Source organism: Pelodiscus sinensis, chromosome 2, assembly GCF_049634645.1.
Source record: "Pelodiscus sinensis isolate JC-2024 chromosome 2, ASM4963464v1, whole genome shotgun sequence".
Classification (NCBI taxonomy): Eukaryota; Metazoa; Chordata; order Testudines; family Trionychidae; genus Pelodiscus; species Pelodiscus sinensis.
Genome location: NC_134712.1, coordinates 255,613,332 through 255,630,705, shown reverse-complemented (window position 1 = coordinate 255,630,705; position 17,374 = coordinate 255,613,332). Strand labels below are relative to the sequence as shown.

General features: G+C 60.4%; 1 protein-coding gene across 1 annotated transcript in view; it reads right to left on the bottom strand.

Annotated features, from left to right (window-relative positions):
* LOC102462804 (tumor necrosis factor receptor superfamily member 16-like) overlaps nt 1–17,374 on the bottom strand; it is a 46,859-nt gene that overhangs the window by 6,672 nt on the left and 22,813 nt on the right. Inside the window, exons 2-4 of the mRNA XM_075922981.1 lie at nt 14,493–14,625; nt 11,884–12,261; nt 2,563–2,779 (exon numbers count right to left, since the gene is read on the bottom strand). Coding sequence (XP_075779096.1) covers nt 2,563–2,779; nt 11,884–12,261; nt 14,493–14,625 — 728 coding nt within the window. The remainder of the gene's footprint in view (nt 1–2,562; nt 2,780–11,883; nt 12,262–14,492; nt 14,626–17,374) is intronic.

Here is a 17,374-nt window from a genome sequence, read left to right as displayed (position 1 = left end):
CGGTGGTGATAGACGTGTGTGCCCGCCCCCGTGAGACCTTTTCACCAGTGTTCGCATCCAGGGCCCAGGAGAGCGAATACTCTGATTCATCCGACAGGAGGAGACGTGGGGAAAGGAATCCAGGGTGAGTGAAGAGAGGGGATGTCTATGATCCATAGGGTGGGGGAGACAGGGAGTCTATGATCTATAGGGCAGGAGGAGAGATGGGGAGTCTATGATCTATAGGGACAGAGAGGTAAGGGAGGCTTATAATCTATAGGGCAGGCGAAGGGATGGGGGGGTTGATCTATTGGACAGGGAAGAGACTGGGTGGCCCATTATCTATAGGGCAGAGAAAGAGATGAAGGGTATCTATAATCTATAGGGCAGGGGAAGGGATGAGGTGTATCTATGATCTATAGGGCAGGAGGAGGGCTGGGGAGTCTATGATCTATAGGGCCAGGGAGGTAAGAGGGGAGGGTTATGATCTATAGGGCAGGGGAGACACAGGGGGGCCCATGATCTCTAGGGCAGCAGCAGGCCATCCTGGGCTCTGGAGTCTCTCAGTGCGAGTGGAATATGAAGAATGTAAACAAGCGGGCGGCCGGGGAGATAAATCCCGAACACAGGCAGCAAGAGCGGGGAGCCGGGCGGGTGCAGGGCCGGCCTTGGCTCTTGCCTCCCAGCCAGCGGTTGGAACGCCTTTCCGCAGAGCTCCCGTCGACCTACCCCCGGAGAGGCTGGCTACGTCCCCCAGCTACCCAACCCCCCGCGAGGGTTACTCCGATTCAGCGCCGAGCGCCCAGGGGCCACGGCCCCCTCCCCTTCTCCAACTGCTCCCCCCCCCCCCGGCTCCCAGAGCACTGGGGCTGGCTGCGGGGGCGAGGGGCAGAGGGGCTAGCTGACTCCTCCCCCCAAGGCTATCCTGACTCCGCTCCCCGATGGGAGCTTGGGAGCTGGACAAAAGGGCCTATTGGCCCAGACATGGCCCTCGGGCTGTAGTTTGCCACCCTGTGCTCAACTCCTAGGTGCTTTCCAGCATCAAAAGTGCTTCCCAAGCAACCCCTAGCTCATCGCTTCTCCCCGTCCGCCCCCCCGTGGGAGGTACCACAGACCCTAGCCAAAGAGAGCCAGGCAGAGAAGGGTGAAGGGACATGCCAAAGGTCGCAGAGTCAGTCGGTGTCAGAACCTGGCTTAGAACCCCAGCCCTGTGCTGAGCCCCTAGAGAATCGTCTCTCTCCTCCTTCCTGCTGTGGGACAAATCCCGCTCCTAGCGGGAGGGCCCGCCTCCGCTCTCCTGCCGTCTTTTCTAAGCCCGGGGAGCCCACGTGTGATGGGGAAGCGTGGTCTAGTGCTTATGTCACCGGGCTGGGAACCAGGACGCCTGACTTCTCTTCCTGGCCGTGCCACTGACGTGGTGTGTGACCTAATGCAAGTCATGTCACGGCGCTGTGCCTCGGTTTCCCATAATGATATTTCTCTGCGCCCTGGGGTCAAATGGGAGGCATTTTGTATAGGCCAGGGGAGCCCGTAGCTCAGTGGTCACCAGGCAGTAGAGCAGGATCTACAAGTAGATCTCTGAGCCTCTGCCAGGTGACCCTGACTGGTTTGACTAGGAGGGTGCCGGTACTTCAACCGCCCTGCCTCAGAGCTGCCGCCTGCCTGCTGTGCAGAGTGGGGGAGACCGAGGCAGAGGGGTGTTGGGGGGAGGGCCAAGTGAGGCAGCGGTGGGGCCTTGGCAAAGGAACAGGGCAGAGGTGTTTGGGTGGGAGGTAGCTCCTGGACTGACAACTTCAAAGAGCGACCGTGTGCTTAAGCAGGTTGGAGACCCTGCCTGGGATGGGACTCAGGGAGCGAGGGGAGATGCTCTGCTCCGGGGGGAGGGCAGAGGAGGATGCTGCAGCCTGTGAACTTTCCCCTCGCTCCCCGAGAGGAAAAAGAGCAGCAGCAACCGGGTATGTGTGGCTGCAGCCCCCCCCCAAAATGGTGCCCCTGCCCTGGGCCCCCCCACCCCAGCCCTGACTCCTGAACCCCCCGACTCCTGACCCCCCCATCTCTCTGCCCTGGGCCCCTCCACCCCAGCCCTGACTCCTGAACCCCCTGACTCCTGACCCCCCCATCTCTCTGCCCTGGGCCCCTCCACCCCAGCCCTGACTCCTGAACCCCCCGACTCCTGACCCCCCCATCTCTCTGCCCTGGGCCCCTCCACCCCAGCCCTGACTCCTGAGCCCCCCCCGACTCCTGAGCCCCCATCTCTCTGCCCTGGGCCCCTCCACCCCAGCCCTGACTCCTGAGCCCCCCATCTCTCTGCCCTGGGCCCCTCCACCCCAGCCCTGACTCCTGAGCCCCCCATTTCTCTGGCCTGGGCCCCCGTGCACCAAATGCAACTGTTCTCTATTCCGGAGGTACCCTGATGGCCACCCTAGCTCTGCCGGGCATCAGTGGGGTAAAACAAGAGAAGGATCCGCAACAGGAGGACACCAGCTCGCCCAGTCCGTGGGGCTGTGGGGGGCTGTGGGAGCAGGCCACGTCTGCACGGCCCCGTTCCTGCCCGCGGCTCTCCCGGCAGCCAGCCGCACGTACCATTTGAAAGCCACGTAGGCCAGCAGACCCACCACCACGGCGGCCAGGATGGAGCAGTACACGGGGATGATGTTCTTGCTGTTGTCCGGCAGCGGCGGGACGAACTCGGAGGAGTTGCTGGGGGAGGCGCTGCCCTCCGACTCGGCCAGCGGGGGCTTCCTGGGGTAATCCTTGCGGGGGTCTCCCTCGGTGCGCTTCAGGATCTGCAGCTCTCTCTCTGCAAGCAAACACCACCGGCAACGTGAGGGGACGCAAAGAGAACCGGGCTCGCCCCGGCTTCCATTCTGAGGGCCTAGTGTGAGCCAGCAGCTCCCCCAAGTCAGCCGCCGAGACTGGTCCCCAGCGTGCCTCAGTTTCCCCATTTGGGGGGCAAATTTCCATCAAAACACTTTTTTCACCTGAAAATGCCCCCCTTTTTTTGGCACAACAGAAATACATTTTTCAGGCAAAATTTCCATTTCACTGAAGCTCTCCCAGTTTGCCTTAAAACCCCCTCAAGATTGAGGATTTTTTTTTTTTGCAATCACCAGCCCCCAAAAGCTAACTTTTGTGAGGTTTAACCTGAGAATGGTTTAATTTTGGGGGTGTCCGAAACCAGCACGTCGGGGGGACGGTTTCTGACAAACACACAAACATTTTTGACGAACAACAATGTTTTTGTCAAAACTTTTTGTTGCTGGCTCGGGGGGGAGGGGGAGGGTGGGTGATGAAGGAACTCCGGACTCTGGTCTACGCTTGGGCTTTATTCCAAAATAACCCCCCTTAGGTCGAATGAATAAGCGGCAAGTCCTCACGACCAAGCCCGTTATTTCAAAATAATGAGCCCCATTTGAAATCTGCGCTCCTGCTTTCCTGGAGGAATAATCCTAATTTTGAAATCATTTCAGAATGGCGGTTGTGTGGTTGGCTGGTGCTATTTCGAAATGACGACTCTGCAGAGTCGTTCAAAGTAATTACTTCCCGAGGCTCTACGTCCGAGCTAGCGCAGCCAGAGTAACGGAGACGGCTTTGAACTCACTTCGAGTCGTGTGGTCGCACTAGTTCGATTGTGGTATTTCGGGAGTGATTAAGTCGAATCTAGTGATTTCGAAAGAGTTTCCTAGCGTAGACATGCCCTGAGAGAACAGCTGCCTCCCACATGGGTTTGGTGGGTTGATAGATGTTTACCAAGAGCTAGTATGTCATACCATCAACCTGTGGTTCTCAACTTGTGGTCCATGGGACTTTCTCGGTGGTCCATTGTCCACAGTCACACGGCGTGACTACCATCGAGAAATTTTGGGCCAACGTGACCAGGAGTTACCCAAATCTGTCAGCGCACACAGTCAGATTTCCTTTTGCCATTTGCATCAACGTATCCGTGCGAGACTGGATTTTCGTGTTTGTTGCACGTTAAGTCCAAACAGAGGGATCGCCTTGCTGTGGAAAGCGATATTCATTGTGCATTATCAAAGTACCACTCCAAACATTGAAAAGCTTGTCAGCGAGAAGACAAGCCAAAAATCTGTTAGGAAGAAATCAATTACAAACCAAAATGTTCGTGGTCTCCTCTTCTTGATCATGTCTCAAAAAGGAGGTGGTCCACGAAAATTCGTGGATTGGCCTGGTGGTCTGTGGACTGAAACGAGTGGAGAACCACTGCCCTAAGCAGGCGGCTAAAAATCATTCTTATGGGGGCGTATCCAAGCCATTTCAGGGAGCCGGAGGGAAGCGCTGAGTGTCTGGCAGGAGGAAAAGTTGACTCGGTCTCTAGTGATTTTCATCCCAAAGGTTGCTGACAAAGGGTGCAACGCGCTTCGCACGTCCGTGTAAATCGGGAGTCACTCTGTTAAGTCGGCGGCATTGAGCTTACATAAAACTGGTGGGAACGGACAACTGGGCCCTCTACAGGCCAGGCCTTGCTTTGCCCGCCAGTGAAATGCAGCTGATTCTGGGGCAGAGCAGCATAGTGCCCTGCACTACACAGCAGTTTGGGACGGGATGATGAAAACACCAGTTACTCCCCGCGACACTGCAGGGGGTTTAATGCAGGATGCAACGCCCCACGCTGGGGCTTGGCCTGGTCCCAGAAGAGCTCTGTGTCACTCGAAAGCTAGTCTCTTTCACCAGCAGGAGAGGGGCCAATTAACGATATTACCTCCCCTGCCTTGTCTTGTTCATCTCCTGGGAATCCAGGGTTCCCTGTACGCTTGGGCGGCTGCCCAGGAGAGAATCAAATGCCACCCAAGCTCTTAGCAGAGGCCCCCCCCCTCCCCCCGACAGCAACCTGTGTTTCTACTGGTGGTGCACATCTGCACAGGCCTCGGTGCACAGAACAAAATTCATTCTGCACCCAGACGGAAAAAATGAAAGAGAGCATTGTCTGGGGTTGATACCGCTATCCCAACAGGGCCAACATGAAAATGGGAGGGGCAATTGAAACAGACAGGGCAGCGTCCTCCTCCCCATTTTGGTGCAGGGAAACTGAGGCAAGGAGCAATTCAGTGATTTGCTCAAGACCATGCAGGGAGGGATAGCCGGGCAGCGCAGGCAACTGAACACAGCTCTCTCCTGCCTGGGCTACAAAACCTGCCTCCTTCTTGCTAAAACTTCCTCCACCCGTTACCGTGGGGGGGTAGCTGGCCCATTGACCCACCCCGGCAGTGTGGGAGGGGAGCCACGCTGCCCCGAGCGCCTTCTCCCGATGCGGTGGAAGCCGAAAGAGGTTGAAACCCGGCTGCATTCTCCGCACGAAGCCCTGGGCGCTGGGAAAAAGACAGGGGCTTGCGAGCCTGCTGCTCTCCTTCTCCAGCCTCCCCCTCTGGCCCCGCTAGACCCCTCCGGCTCCCCCGCCTCCTGCCCCCTCGCACGGCTACATCAAAGCCTCCCGCGCCTGCGAGGAGCATCTGGCGCAGCGGCTGGAAGGTGATGACAGGCTCCGGGCTGGGGGAGGGGGGAGACAGACCAAGGAACAGCTGGAGAGGTGACCGCTTGGCCGGGTCCCTCCTGCCTTGGAAGCGGCAAAGTTGGGTGCGGGAATTTGTGCCCCCCCCTTAGAGCTGGGGAGGGGGGGACCCTTGTGTTGGGCCAGCGTGGGGCTGGCGGAATTCGCGAGCTGGAAATGAAGCAGCCTTTTCCAGCCAGGCCCCCGGCCCGGCGGCAGGGTCTCCGAGCTCAGGGTCACGTGGCAGAGAATTGCAATCCGAGTCCCTCGGTGTCCGCTTTGGGGGGGGGGGGGGTCAGGGGAGCCCTCCACAGAGCTGAGTGCAGGCCCCCCTGGAGCCGTAGGGAGCTTTCAGCTCCAACTCAGAATGTGACATCTCCGGCTTTTCTTGGTCCCCTGGACTAGGACCCCCGAGGACTGGTGGGCAGCTCTCCTCCAAGCAGGCCTGGTGGGTGACAGTCTCGGCCTTAAAGTCTGTGAGTCTCCAGGGGATGAGGTACGAGCTCTGGGGAGAGTTGGACGAGGACTCCCGGCTGTGGAATTGTTGGCTTGAGTCCCTCTCTGACTTCAACAGCCTGCAGCTGCGCTGGCTCCCGCAGAGATGAAAGTGGCATGGAAGCGTGAGCGGGGGGTGGGTGGACAGGAGATACGTGGGCGAAAGCTCTGCTCGCCAGGGATATTTCTGGCTAGGAATGTACAGCACCTGGCACGCTGGGGCCCGGGTTGTGTTAACGAGAGGCAAGGAAGCGGCTCATTTTCCACTGCGGGCAGCAGCGGTACAGAGCAGGACGTGGCTGCTAAGAACGACTGGCTGGCAATATTCCCCCGAGTTTTTCCATCCATGTGCCGAATGGGGATGTGACCGTGAACACAGTTAACGATGATACAGAGGCAGCCGAGTGGGGAGTTAGGGTCTCACACTGCTGTCTCTGCTGCCTCCCACTCCTGCATGTAAACAATGCTTACAGGTTTACGCAAAAAAAAAAAAAAAAAAAAAAGGTTTTAACATCCCCAGTGTGGAATGAATTTTGTTGTGTGCACCGAGGCATGTGCCGATGTGCACCACCAGTAGAAACACATGGGTGCTGTGGGTGCTCTGCTAATCTTTCCTGGGTGGCCGCCTAAGCAGTCGGCTTACAAGGAACACTACTGGCTGGACATTTAAAAAAAAAAGGTTTCATTGGAAGATGCGATTTCAGTGGAGCACATGCTTTTTTGCAAAGGGGTAGCAATTTTGACAAAATTTCGTTCCAGAAAATGAAAAAAACCCCAACCCCACCCGACTGCGAGAAGAGATCAAGGCGGCATTTTGGGAAGAAACCGTTTGGCTGGTTCCTGCGGACGTTGGAATTAGCCTGACGGCCGCGAAAAGGGCAAAATCCAAAGGAGCCCTTCCGAACTCGTGGAAACAGACCCTGGTCAGCGGCGTCAGGCTGCCCTCTTTGCAGAATTTCGTTGCCCCGGCGCTCACGTTTTCCTGCCGGACAGAAGAGCCATTTTCTGGCCAACTTGAACGCTAAGCTTGCCTGGTGGCGTGGGAGGGGGGGCCACGTGCCACAGAATCGGGCCCTCCCATGCCTCGTGTGTGTGCTGCATGTTGGGGCGTCCGGCAGCTGGAACTTGCTCGCTCACATGCAAGCCCCAGGAAGGGCTGGACTGAGCCAGCTGCTGCATTCCCTTGCTGGTAACACTAGGAATATGGAATGAGACGAGGGAAGCCATGTGGTTGCACCCGAAACCCCCACGCTCCAGGCAGGTGACGGCTGTCCAGTGAATACACCCCCTGGGCCGCCCAACCCCCCCCCCCCCCCCCGCATGCTCTCTCTCCTTACATAGCTGGGCTCACCACGGCCCTACCCGCTCCAGGGTGCAAGTTGCCGGCGGTGAAAGACACTGGGCATGGCTGCTCTGAAAGGCTCCGGTACGCCTCTGGACTCCTTGGGCCACCCCTCCTGCCAGCGCTAGCTAATCCCGGTGGGGTCGGGGGAATCGAAGCAGTGCCCGACTGCCAGTGCAGCCCAGCCTCTCCGCCCCGACAGCTGCTTCAGCGGCAGGTGCGTGAATCCCTGCAGCAACCGTTCTGGGTCAAGCCGCCCTAAAGAAAGTCGCCTCTCGACTTCTGCTGCACAGCAGCTGCCTTAAGCCCCGACGTATTAAGGGTTCCACCCTTGCAAAGCCCGGGGGGATTTTAAATCCTGACTGCTAGAAGCCTGGAGGTTCCTTTCTCCCATAAACATCTTTCTCCTGTGGCAATGAGTTCCACAGATCGTGCCTCCTTCCATCCGCCCTTGAATCCCCAAAGCATGCTGGGGGGAAGGGGAGGAGCTTACTAGCCAGAGAAGCATTATGGCTGGTCCCAAGCCCCTTTAGGGCTGGTCCAAAACAAGGCGTTTCTAGGCTCAGAGACTAGGCAGCCGAGCGTCCGCAATCATGACAGCACAGCCTGTTACTATAAGCACAGTCCATTTCCTGCCATAGCAGGGGAGACATTCCCTCCTGTGCTCGTCTCCACCGCGTCTCCCTTGATTTCAGCGTCCCACGTCCGTCCCGCCTGGCTTTGCGGTGTCGGGCTGAACACCGAACTGGCCGAAGGGGTTGGTTTCCCCGTGAAAGGAGAGGGGGGCGCGGGGGAGTCAAGCGTGGGAGGGGCAGCAGTTTCCCTCGCCCGCTGCTCCTCCACTCCTGTGCTGAGATGGCTCAGAAGGCAGGTACAGTTTGGGATGACCAAGACCCAAGCCCTGGGAAAGGGCATGAAGCCCTTCATCCCGGAGCCAGGCCTCCAGTTCCCACGGACTGCGGCAGGATATGCAGCAACATGACAGCGCATTAGCACAATCGTGCCCCGTCTTTTGTAGCACGTCCTACCTCTCCCAGGAGGGGGGCTCCGTTCTTGACGGGACATTCCCAGAATTCACCCTGCCCAGAAGTCAGGCGCACTGTTGCACTTCTTTAGGGTTTTGTATGAGAGAAGGAGGGGTTCCCCCCCCCCCCGGATTTTTTTTTTTTAAACATTCCAAATTGGAGGCTGGCTGCCATCCGGTGAGTTAGTCAAGACATCACGCAGCCCTGAAGTTTGAGCCACTGGGAGAGGGAAGGGATTTTAAGTCGGCACGTTCAAACTTTCATGACCATCTATTTCACTCTAATGCCTAACATACTCTTGGGAGAAAGGACGCTCCTGTTAAAGCGCGTCAACCAGCCAGCTCTCTCAATCAAGGAAAAGAGCTCCTAAAAAAACCTCTCCCAGAAGAGCTCCAGCAAAACAGAGGAAGAGGGGAATGGATGTTCTGGAGATCTCTCACGTCAAAACTATGGGAGCTGGAAGAAATGTGGGTATGACGCAGCTGTCAGCCACGGGCTCCCTGTTCCTGGTGCCTAGCAATGGCAAATCGTGCCAGCCAGCCCCGCCCCAGTCACGCAGGAACTTGGCAGTGCTGGCAGAAGTCAGATGATTTATATCACAGAGATTGGGCACCTTGCTGCCAAAGACAGCCCCGGCTCCGCAGGCCTAGCTCTGCACAGGTCTATAGCACCACTTGGATGGAGGGAGTCAGGTACCAACCTGCCTCGGAGGATCCAGGCCTGCAGTGTAAAGACTCAAGACAGAAGGCGGGATGCTAGAGCAGGGTTGGTGGCAAGCCCACGGCTCTGGAGCCCCCTGGGGCTCTTCTGAAGCTAGTACGCGGCTCCTTGCTCAGGCACCGACTCCGGGGATGCAGCGACAGGTGCCAACTTTCCAGCACTCAGCTCCTGGCTCCCCCGCCTCCTCCAAGTGTACTGCACCCTTGCTTCTTCCTTCCTCCAGAGCCTCCCCAGGGCCGTGGAACAGCTGATTGCAGTGGGCAGGAGGCCGGGGAAGGAAGAGGAGGTGCCGATCGATGGGCAAAAGATGCTGGAGACAGCTCACAAATGACTGTCGTGCGTGCTGGAGGATTGTGGGATACGAAAAGCCTCGCCATTCCAATGCCCTTCTGTCCGGTGCAAGTTTAGCCACCTGCAGCCCACAATGTTTTGCCCGTACGCAGCCCCTTTCGGTCGCAGAGCCCAACGCGCTTTCCTTTCAGCCCCATTTCCTAGCTAGGGAAACTGAGGCACGGGGCGGGTACCGTGACTTCCCAGCGTGCCTCATGCAGAAACCTTCGGAGCAGGCCAGGATCCATCCTCAAGCTGTGCTCGAGCCATTACCCACGTTCCCACTCGTACGCAGGGATCTCCGTACCCCAGGCCTCGTAAGGAACAATTCTGTACACCGGAGATGAGGAACTAAGACCCGGGGGGATGAGGAACCTAAGACCCTGGTTCCGGCCACAAGGCTCCTCCCAGCATTGGGGAGCCCACGCTGACACTCCAGCTCCTGCCCCACGGAGCTGGAGCACACAAAATCTACCAGCCTGGACCCTCTCTTGGCTCTGGTGTGAGGGGGACGTGGGGCAGGCCTTTTTCCCTCTCCACTGGGGGCGGCCTCCGTGGGGGTTGGTTTGGCTCTTTGTGTCGCACTGTGTGCGGCCCCCGACGGATTCTTCTGTGGGTCAACGCCCCCCCCGCCCCAGAAAAGCTCCCCCCACTGCCGTGTGCTTAGAAAGCCGACGTCCCCAGGGCTTTGGCAGCTGAAAGCTCTGCTTTGTGGCCCTGCCGGGGCTCACGATGCAGCAGGCCCCGGGCCTTGGACCAGGTCCGATTTCGTTCCCCGGCCCCATCATATCATTGCACAGAGATGGCTCCCCCGCTGTTCTATTATGGGACAATCCCCTCCCCTCGCCCGCCTGCTCTCCCCCTTCAGAAATCGCCAGGGCTCAAGGACGCGGCTCCTTCCAGGAGGGCTGTCCCCCCTCCCCGGCCCGGAGCCCCCTCCCTGCCGGCCCCCTTTCAAACGCGGCGAGGCGGCGCTCGCACGGAAGCAGGCGGCAAATCCCGGGGAAGACAATGAAGCCCGGAGGGATTGGCGCTGCCCCCGCGGCATGGCGCTGCCACCCAGCCCTTTAATGCCCTCCGCTCCGGAGCGCTTCATTAGCCAGCCCCCAGACTCGCCCCGCCGCCGCCGAGCGGGATGAAAGACGCAGCCACCGGGACAAAGGGGAGATTAAGGGCAACCTAAGGAGACTCTGTCCTCGCAGACAAAAACGCAACTGTGTCTCTCCAACAAAACCCCAGGGAGAGACGGATGGGGAGAGAGCGAGAGCGCAGGAGCTGGATTCACTCCGCCCGGGCCTCACGTTCCGATTCTGGCCCGGATCCTCGGCCCTGGAACGTGCCCCCCATTCTTCACACGGACTGACAGACCGACCAACACAGACAGACAGACAGACAGCGTGTGCAGGGAGAGTGCGTATGGGACTAGATACAGAGCCAGCTAGTGTGTATAAGGTTAGACAGACAGGTGGCCATTATGTATGGGGCTACAGAGACCAGAAACCAGTGTGTATGGGGCTAGAGAGACCAGTAGCCAGTGTATACAGGGATAAAGAGACGGGTAGCCAGTGTATATGGGGCTAGAGAGGCTGGTAGCCAGTGTGTATGGGGATAGAGAGCCAGCCAGTGTATACAGGGCTAGAGAGACCGGTAGCCAGTGTATATGGGGATAGAGAGCCAGCCAGTGTGTATGGGACTAGAGAGACCAGTAGCCAGTGTATACAAGGCTAGAGAGACCAGTAGCCAGCGTATACAAGGCTAGAGAGACCAGTAGCCAGCGTATACAAGGCTAGAGAGACCAGTAGCCAGCGTATACAGGGATAGAGAGACTGGTAGCCAGTGTATACAAGGCTAGAGAGACCGGTAGCCAGTGTATATGGGGCTAGAGAGACCAGTAGACAGTGTTTATGGGGATAGAGAGCCAGCCAGTGTGTATGGGACTAGAGAGACCAGTAGCCAGCGTATACAAGGCTAGAGAGACCGGTAGCCAGCGTATACAAGGCTAGAGAGACCAGTAGCCAGTGTATACAAGGCTAGAGAGTCAGCCAGCAAGGGTGTATGGGGCTAGAGAGAGACTGACAGACAGACAGCATGTCTGGGGCTAAAGAGACTGATGGCCAGCCTCTATGGGTCTAGCCAGCCAGCGTGTATGGGGCTGGAGAGACCGGTAGCCAGTTTCTATGGGTCCAACCAGCCAGCGTGTATGGGTCTAGAGACCGGTAGCCAGTGTGTACGGGGTTAATGTCTGGACTGCGCCTGGCCCGTGGGTCTGGGGCGCCATGGTACGCACCGCCACGCCTCGACCACTTTGCACGCCGCAGCCGCAGGGGTTGTAAGGAGTCAGCGGCCGGCTGCGGTCTGTCACAGGTTGAGCCTCACCCAGGGCAGCTCAACGCCCAGCACCCCCCAGGCCCACCTGCCCACCCAGAGAAGCCAGCTCGCCTCCCCGTGCCCCCCTGTCCCCCGCCGGTGCCCCCAGCCGCACGTACCCATGCACAGGGTGTCCGACACCGGGCTGCAGCCGCGGATCATCACCTCGTCCTCACTGCATTCCCGCCGGCAGGGCAGGCACGGCGCCACGGCGCTCTTCTCCTCCGAGTAAAAGCCCTCCGGGCAGCGCTGGCAGACGGTGTTGGCGGTGGGCCGGCACGGTGCCACGACCCCGGATCCCAGCCCACACGCCTGGCACGGCAGGCACCGGCTGCTGCTCCCGTTCTCCGCATGCAGGAAATGGCCAGGGGCGCAGTGGGGGGCGCACACCGTGTCGCGGGTGGGGGTGCACGCCTCGGCCACCATCATGTGCGCTGGGCACCAGGAGCACGGCCGGCACGGCTCCGTGGCGCTGCTGGTGGAGGAGAACGTCCCATCTGCCGTGGAAAGCGACACACCCGGCGCTCAGCACTACGCCTGGTAGAACCACGAGCCCCTGCCGCCGAGCGACCAGACAGCAAGCAGCCACCATGAGCCGGAGGAGGAACGCCCTCCGGCGGGAGTAGTAGGCTGTTATACTGACAGGCGCCAACCACCAGGGGGAGACATGTGCCCGCCTCTGTCTGATTTCAGCCATGGAATGACTGCCGCACAAAGCATTGTGGGTAGCAGCGGCCACACCCTCTAGTAGGGGGCGCGAATGTTCCCCGTTTTGCCCTGCTACCGTCCAGAGAATTTTCCACGCGGCCTGAGGAACTCTACCCCCGCCCCCTGCCCGGCGAGTCTTTATTAGGGATGTTAAATCTCGATGAATTGACTAATCGAGTAACCTCAGGAATTCTTCTCGGTTAGTCGACTTCTATAGTCCCCGGGGGCGAGGCCGACAGCCAGTGCGCTCCAGCCCCACTTCCAAGGATACCCAGGTCGCTCCACGCTGCTGCCTCTGGATCAGAGGCAGCAGCGCCGGGTGCCAGAGGGGAGCTGGTCCGCGAGGGGAGCCAGTTTAAAAACCGGCTCCCCTCGAAGACCAGCGGCCTGTTGCTCCATGCTACTGTCTCTGATACTTGGAAGGGGGTGAGGGGCAATGAGTGTAGCCTATAGCCTCAACCTGTAAGCTTTTGCTTATCAGTTAATCAACTGCACTTTACTGGCCGGTGAAATGCACCCACCTCTGAGACGGAACCTGGCAGCTGTTTAACTGCTCACAGCAACAGCCCCCAGGATGGGTTTGAATAGGAAGGGACGAGCCACGTGGGGATCGGGCTGGGCTGTTTCTCGGCCGGGGCCGCGTCTCGCAGCTGCGGCAGGGCTGACAAGCTGTGCTCGGCGGGCAGCTCTGGCCCAGAAGGGCTGGGTTTGGGTGGGGCTGGGTGTGGGCCCAGGCCAGGAAGAGCAAGTGGGGATGGGGGGGGGGGGGCAGAGCAGTGGCTGAGGAATCACCCCCTCCTTGGCCCTGCTCCCCTCGCATGCAGGGCCCACTTACCGCTCCCCTGGGTCGGTCCCTGCTCCTTACCCGGCCCCGTGTGCAGAGGGCACAGCCTGCAGCTGAGGGCGCTTGTCCTCTCTTCCTTCCCGTCTCTGCTCCCCTACCCCCTCCCTCTCTGTGCAGCCCCATCCCAGCCCGTCTCTCCCTATCGCTGTACTCCCCAGCCCCCCTTCAGACCTGGTGGCTGCTTCCTGGAAGCTGTGGTAAGTGGTGCCAGAACCCAACATCCTCAACTCCCTTCCTCACCTCAACCCTCTGCCCCAGCCGAGCCCCCTTCTGCACCCCAAACCCCTCAGCTGAACCCCCCCTGCACCCCGAAACCCTCAGCCCCAGCCGAGCCCCCTCCTGCACCCCAAACCCCTCTGCCCCAGCCGAGCCCCCTCCTGCACCCCAAGCACCTCAGCCCAGAGCCCCCTCCTGCACCTCAAACCCCTCAGCCCCAGCCCAGAGCCTGCACCCAAACCCCAAACTGCTCAATTTTGGCTCCACCCAGAGTCCACAACCAGCCGGATCCCTTACCTGCCCCTCACTCAACCCCTCTGCCCCAGCCCAGAGCCCCCTCCTGCACCCCAAACCCCTCAGTCCAGAGCCCCTTCCTGCAGCCCAAACTCCCCTGCCCCAGTTCAGAGCGCGCATCCCCACCCGGAGCCCTCACCTGCATCCTGCACCCCAACCCTCTGCCCCAGCCTGGAGAAACTGAGCGAGGGCAGGAGAGAGCCAGCACAAGAGGGAGGGAGGATGGAATGAGCAGGGGTGGGGCCTTGGAGAAAGGGCGGGGCCTCCTGGAAGGGGCGGGGCAAGGGGCTTGGTTTTGTGCTATTAGAAAGTCGGCAGCCCCTCCCTTACCCCCCCCCCCCCCCCCCGGTGACCCTGGGCCTGTCCGTCAGGCCGCAGCACCTGCACCGGCAGGACCCAATGCGGAGAAGTGGGGGCCCTTCCGCCGTGCCCGTGGAGGGGGTCGGCCCCGTGCCCCACAGCGTGGGGATGCTCCAGGCTGGCTGCCCTTAGCAGGGTGAGACGAGTCTCCTGTGTCACAGACTGGGGAAGGGGAAGTCCCCCCGGCAACCCGCCAGCCCCACAACTGACCGCCGGGGCGGGCGTCTGCCGCTCCCTCTGAGGCTGCCGGAGACCCTAGCGGCCAGGGCCACCCCTCCGCTCCCCACGCGGCGTCCCCCCACTCACTCTCTCGGCAGGGCTCGCACTCGGTGTTGGAGCTGCCGCACGGGACAGCCACCCCGTAGCCCTGGGGGCAGAGGTCACAGCAGGCCCCCAGGGAGTCGAATCGTCCGCTCGTGCAATCCAGCTGGGCCCACACCTGCAGGGGAGAGGGGTGATGAGACGGCGAATGAGGCAGGGCCCACGCTGGCCGGAGAGTAGCAGGCGAGGTGTGTGGGGCTGCAGCAAGAGACCCTCAGAGAGCCACCCGGGGAGCCAGCAGGGGAGAAACTATTCCCCCCCCCCACTAGGGACGTTAGAGATCGGTGAATTGAATAGTCGAGTAACCTCATCAATTCTTCTCGGTTAGTCGACTATTCGATAGGCCCTGGGGGCGGAGCCAGCAGTTAGGGTTGCCAGATGGCTGAAACAAAAATACCGACACCCCTCTCCCCCCCCCCCAAAAAAACCACCAGGAAAAAATTTTGTTGAAGGAAAAAAGGGGGTGGGGGACCAAAGTTGTGTGTGTGTGTGTGTGTGTGTGTGTGTGTGTGTGTTTTTTTTTTGGTAAGACTCCAAGAACCTGGATCAGTGCTAGGGGTTACCAGGTAGTCATTTAAAAAACAAAAAAACAGACACACTTCATGGTGAGGGGGCGGGGGGAGAAGACTGGCCAGGAAAGGAGCTGTGCTGGCTGGGAAGGGGGGGGCCTGGAAACAGCTAACGGAGGGGGCAACAGGGCTGGCCGGGGGAGATGGGGGGGCAACGGGAAGCAGGGCAGGTTGAGGGGGGGGTCGGGCGGAACGGGGCTGCCTGCGGGATATCGGGGGAGGAAGGACTGGCCGGGAGGGGGTGAGGCTGGCCGGAAGTAAGGGGGACGGGAAGCAGAGCTGGGGGGGGGGTTGTTTGGGGCCGTGGCACTGGCTGGGAGAAAGGGGGGGCGGGAAGTGGAGCTGGTGAGGGCGGGGGTGCAGCAGCGCTGGCCGGGGAGATCAGGAAGAGGAACGGGCCAGCGGGAAGCACAGCTGGCGGGGGAGGGGGAGGGGGTCGTGGGGCTGGCCGGGAGAAAGGGGGGGCGGGAAGCAGAGCTGGTGAGGGTGGGGGTGCAGCAGCGCTGGCCGGGGAGATCAGGAAGAGGAACGGGCCAGCGGGAAGCACAGCTGGCGGGGGAGGGGGCGGGGGTCGCGGGGCTGGCCGGGAGAAAGGGGGGGCGGGAAGCAGAGCTGGGGGGGAGTCCAGGTGGGCTGACCGGGGAAGATCCGGAGGGGAAGTGGGGGAGAACCGGCTGGCTGGGAAGGTGGGCGGGTGAGCAAATTGGCCAGTGGGATAGGGACTGACCCAGGCACTTGCATGAGCGAGGAGGAGGCTTCCCCTCCCCCTCACACTCCACCGACTGAGGGCTCCCGGCGGCAATCGCGGTGGCCCTGCCTCCCAGCTGGGACTCCCAGCCGCTCCCCCGCCAATGCCAGGCGTCCGTCCGGTGCCCAGCCGGAAAAATCAGAAAATACTGGACATTGCACGTGTCCGGTATTTTCTGATTTTTTTACCAGACCGAGGGTGCAAATACCGGACTGTCCGGTGCAAATACTGGACTGTCCAGTACAATACCGGACACCTGGCAACCCTACCGGCAGCCTGTGCGCTCCAGCCCCACTCCCGAGGGGCTCCCTGCCATTCTGCGCTGCTGCCTCTGGATCAGAGGCAGCAGCATGGGATACCCGGCGGGAGCTTGTCCGCGAGGGAGCCAGTTTAAAAACCAGCTCCCCTCGCGGACCAGCTTCCTGTTGCCCTGCGCGGCTGCCTCGGGCAAGCCAGGATGGATCCAGCCTGCTAAAATATGTACCTGGGCAGGAGGGGGGGATGCGTGTAGATTAACCTATACGCTTTTTCGGGGAATCGACTGCACTGCTACAGCCCTAGCCCAGCCCACCGCCTTGTTCTTCGGCATGGGCCTGTCAGAGGGAGATCCGTGTCCCCCCCCCCCCCCCGTGTTGCCCATGGGTTTCCAAGCACCATTACGCCGGTAATCAGCCAAAAGCGCCACCGGCTCAGCTGAGCACCAGTCCTGCCCAGCCTCCCTGCTCGGCTGCCCCCCTAGGGAAGGGCTGACTGGGCACAGGCTATGCTGCAGCACGGGGTCTCCCTGGCTGCGTCCTGCCTCTAAGAGCAGTCCAGGGGGCTTGCTCTTGGCTGGGCTCTCGGGGCCTGCCTGTGCATGGATCATCGGGGGGCAGCTCCGCTGGCCTGGCCCTGGCTAACCGGGAGGGCCCCCTCCTAGCCGGAAGCTGTGTACTCTGCTCCAGCCGGCAGCTGGAGGTTCCTCTCCCCACCCCTTCTACCGGTGCCCACGCCCTGTTTGCTTCCTTCGCCCGGCCCTGCCTCCCCCCTGCACCGGCCTCCAGCCCCCTCTCCTTCCTGCAGGCTCTCTCGGCTCAACACTTAACACTACAGCTGAAGCCGGCACAGGCCCCGGATCTGGGTCTGGCACCCCAGCCGGCGAGCTCTCCAGGGCAGGAGACAGCTGATCTGTGCTGCGGGCACTGACAGGAATGCAGTGGGGACACTGAGGCACGGCGTGGCAAAGCCCCACGACTCCGAGTCCCAAGGCAAGTCAGTGGTACAGCCCGGCCCTGAGTCCAGGTCTCTTGACTAGATCCAGCTGCCTGGTCCTGTCTAGGCTGGTCGGTCACAGCTGATCTTGCTGGTTCCCCTGCAAAGTAGCCCCAGGTAGCTCAGATGCCTCCTCTCCCTTCCCCCTCTCCTCTCCTGGGCCCTTCCTCCTCCCGAAGAGGGTCTCCTCCCCGCAGAGGGCTCTCTGGGGTCTGACACCTGTGTGAAGCCCTAAAGCAGTTTCCATATCCGAGCAGAAATCGGAGGAAGGACAAGAGGCCCTAAAGGCAAAGAGGGCC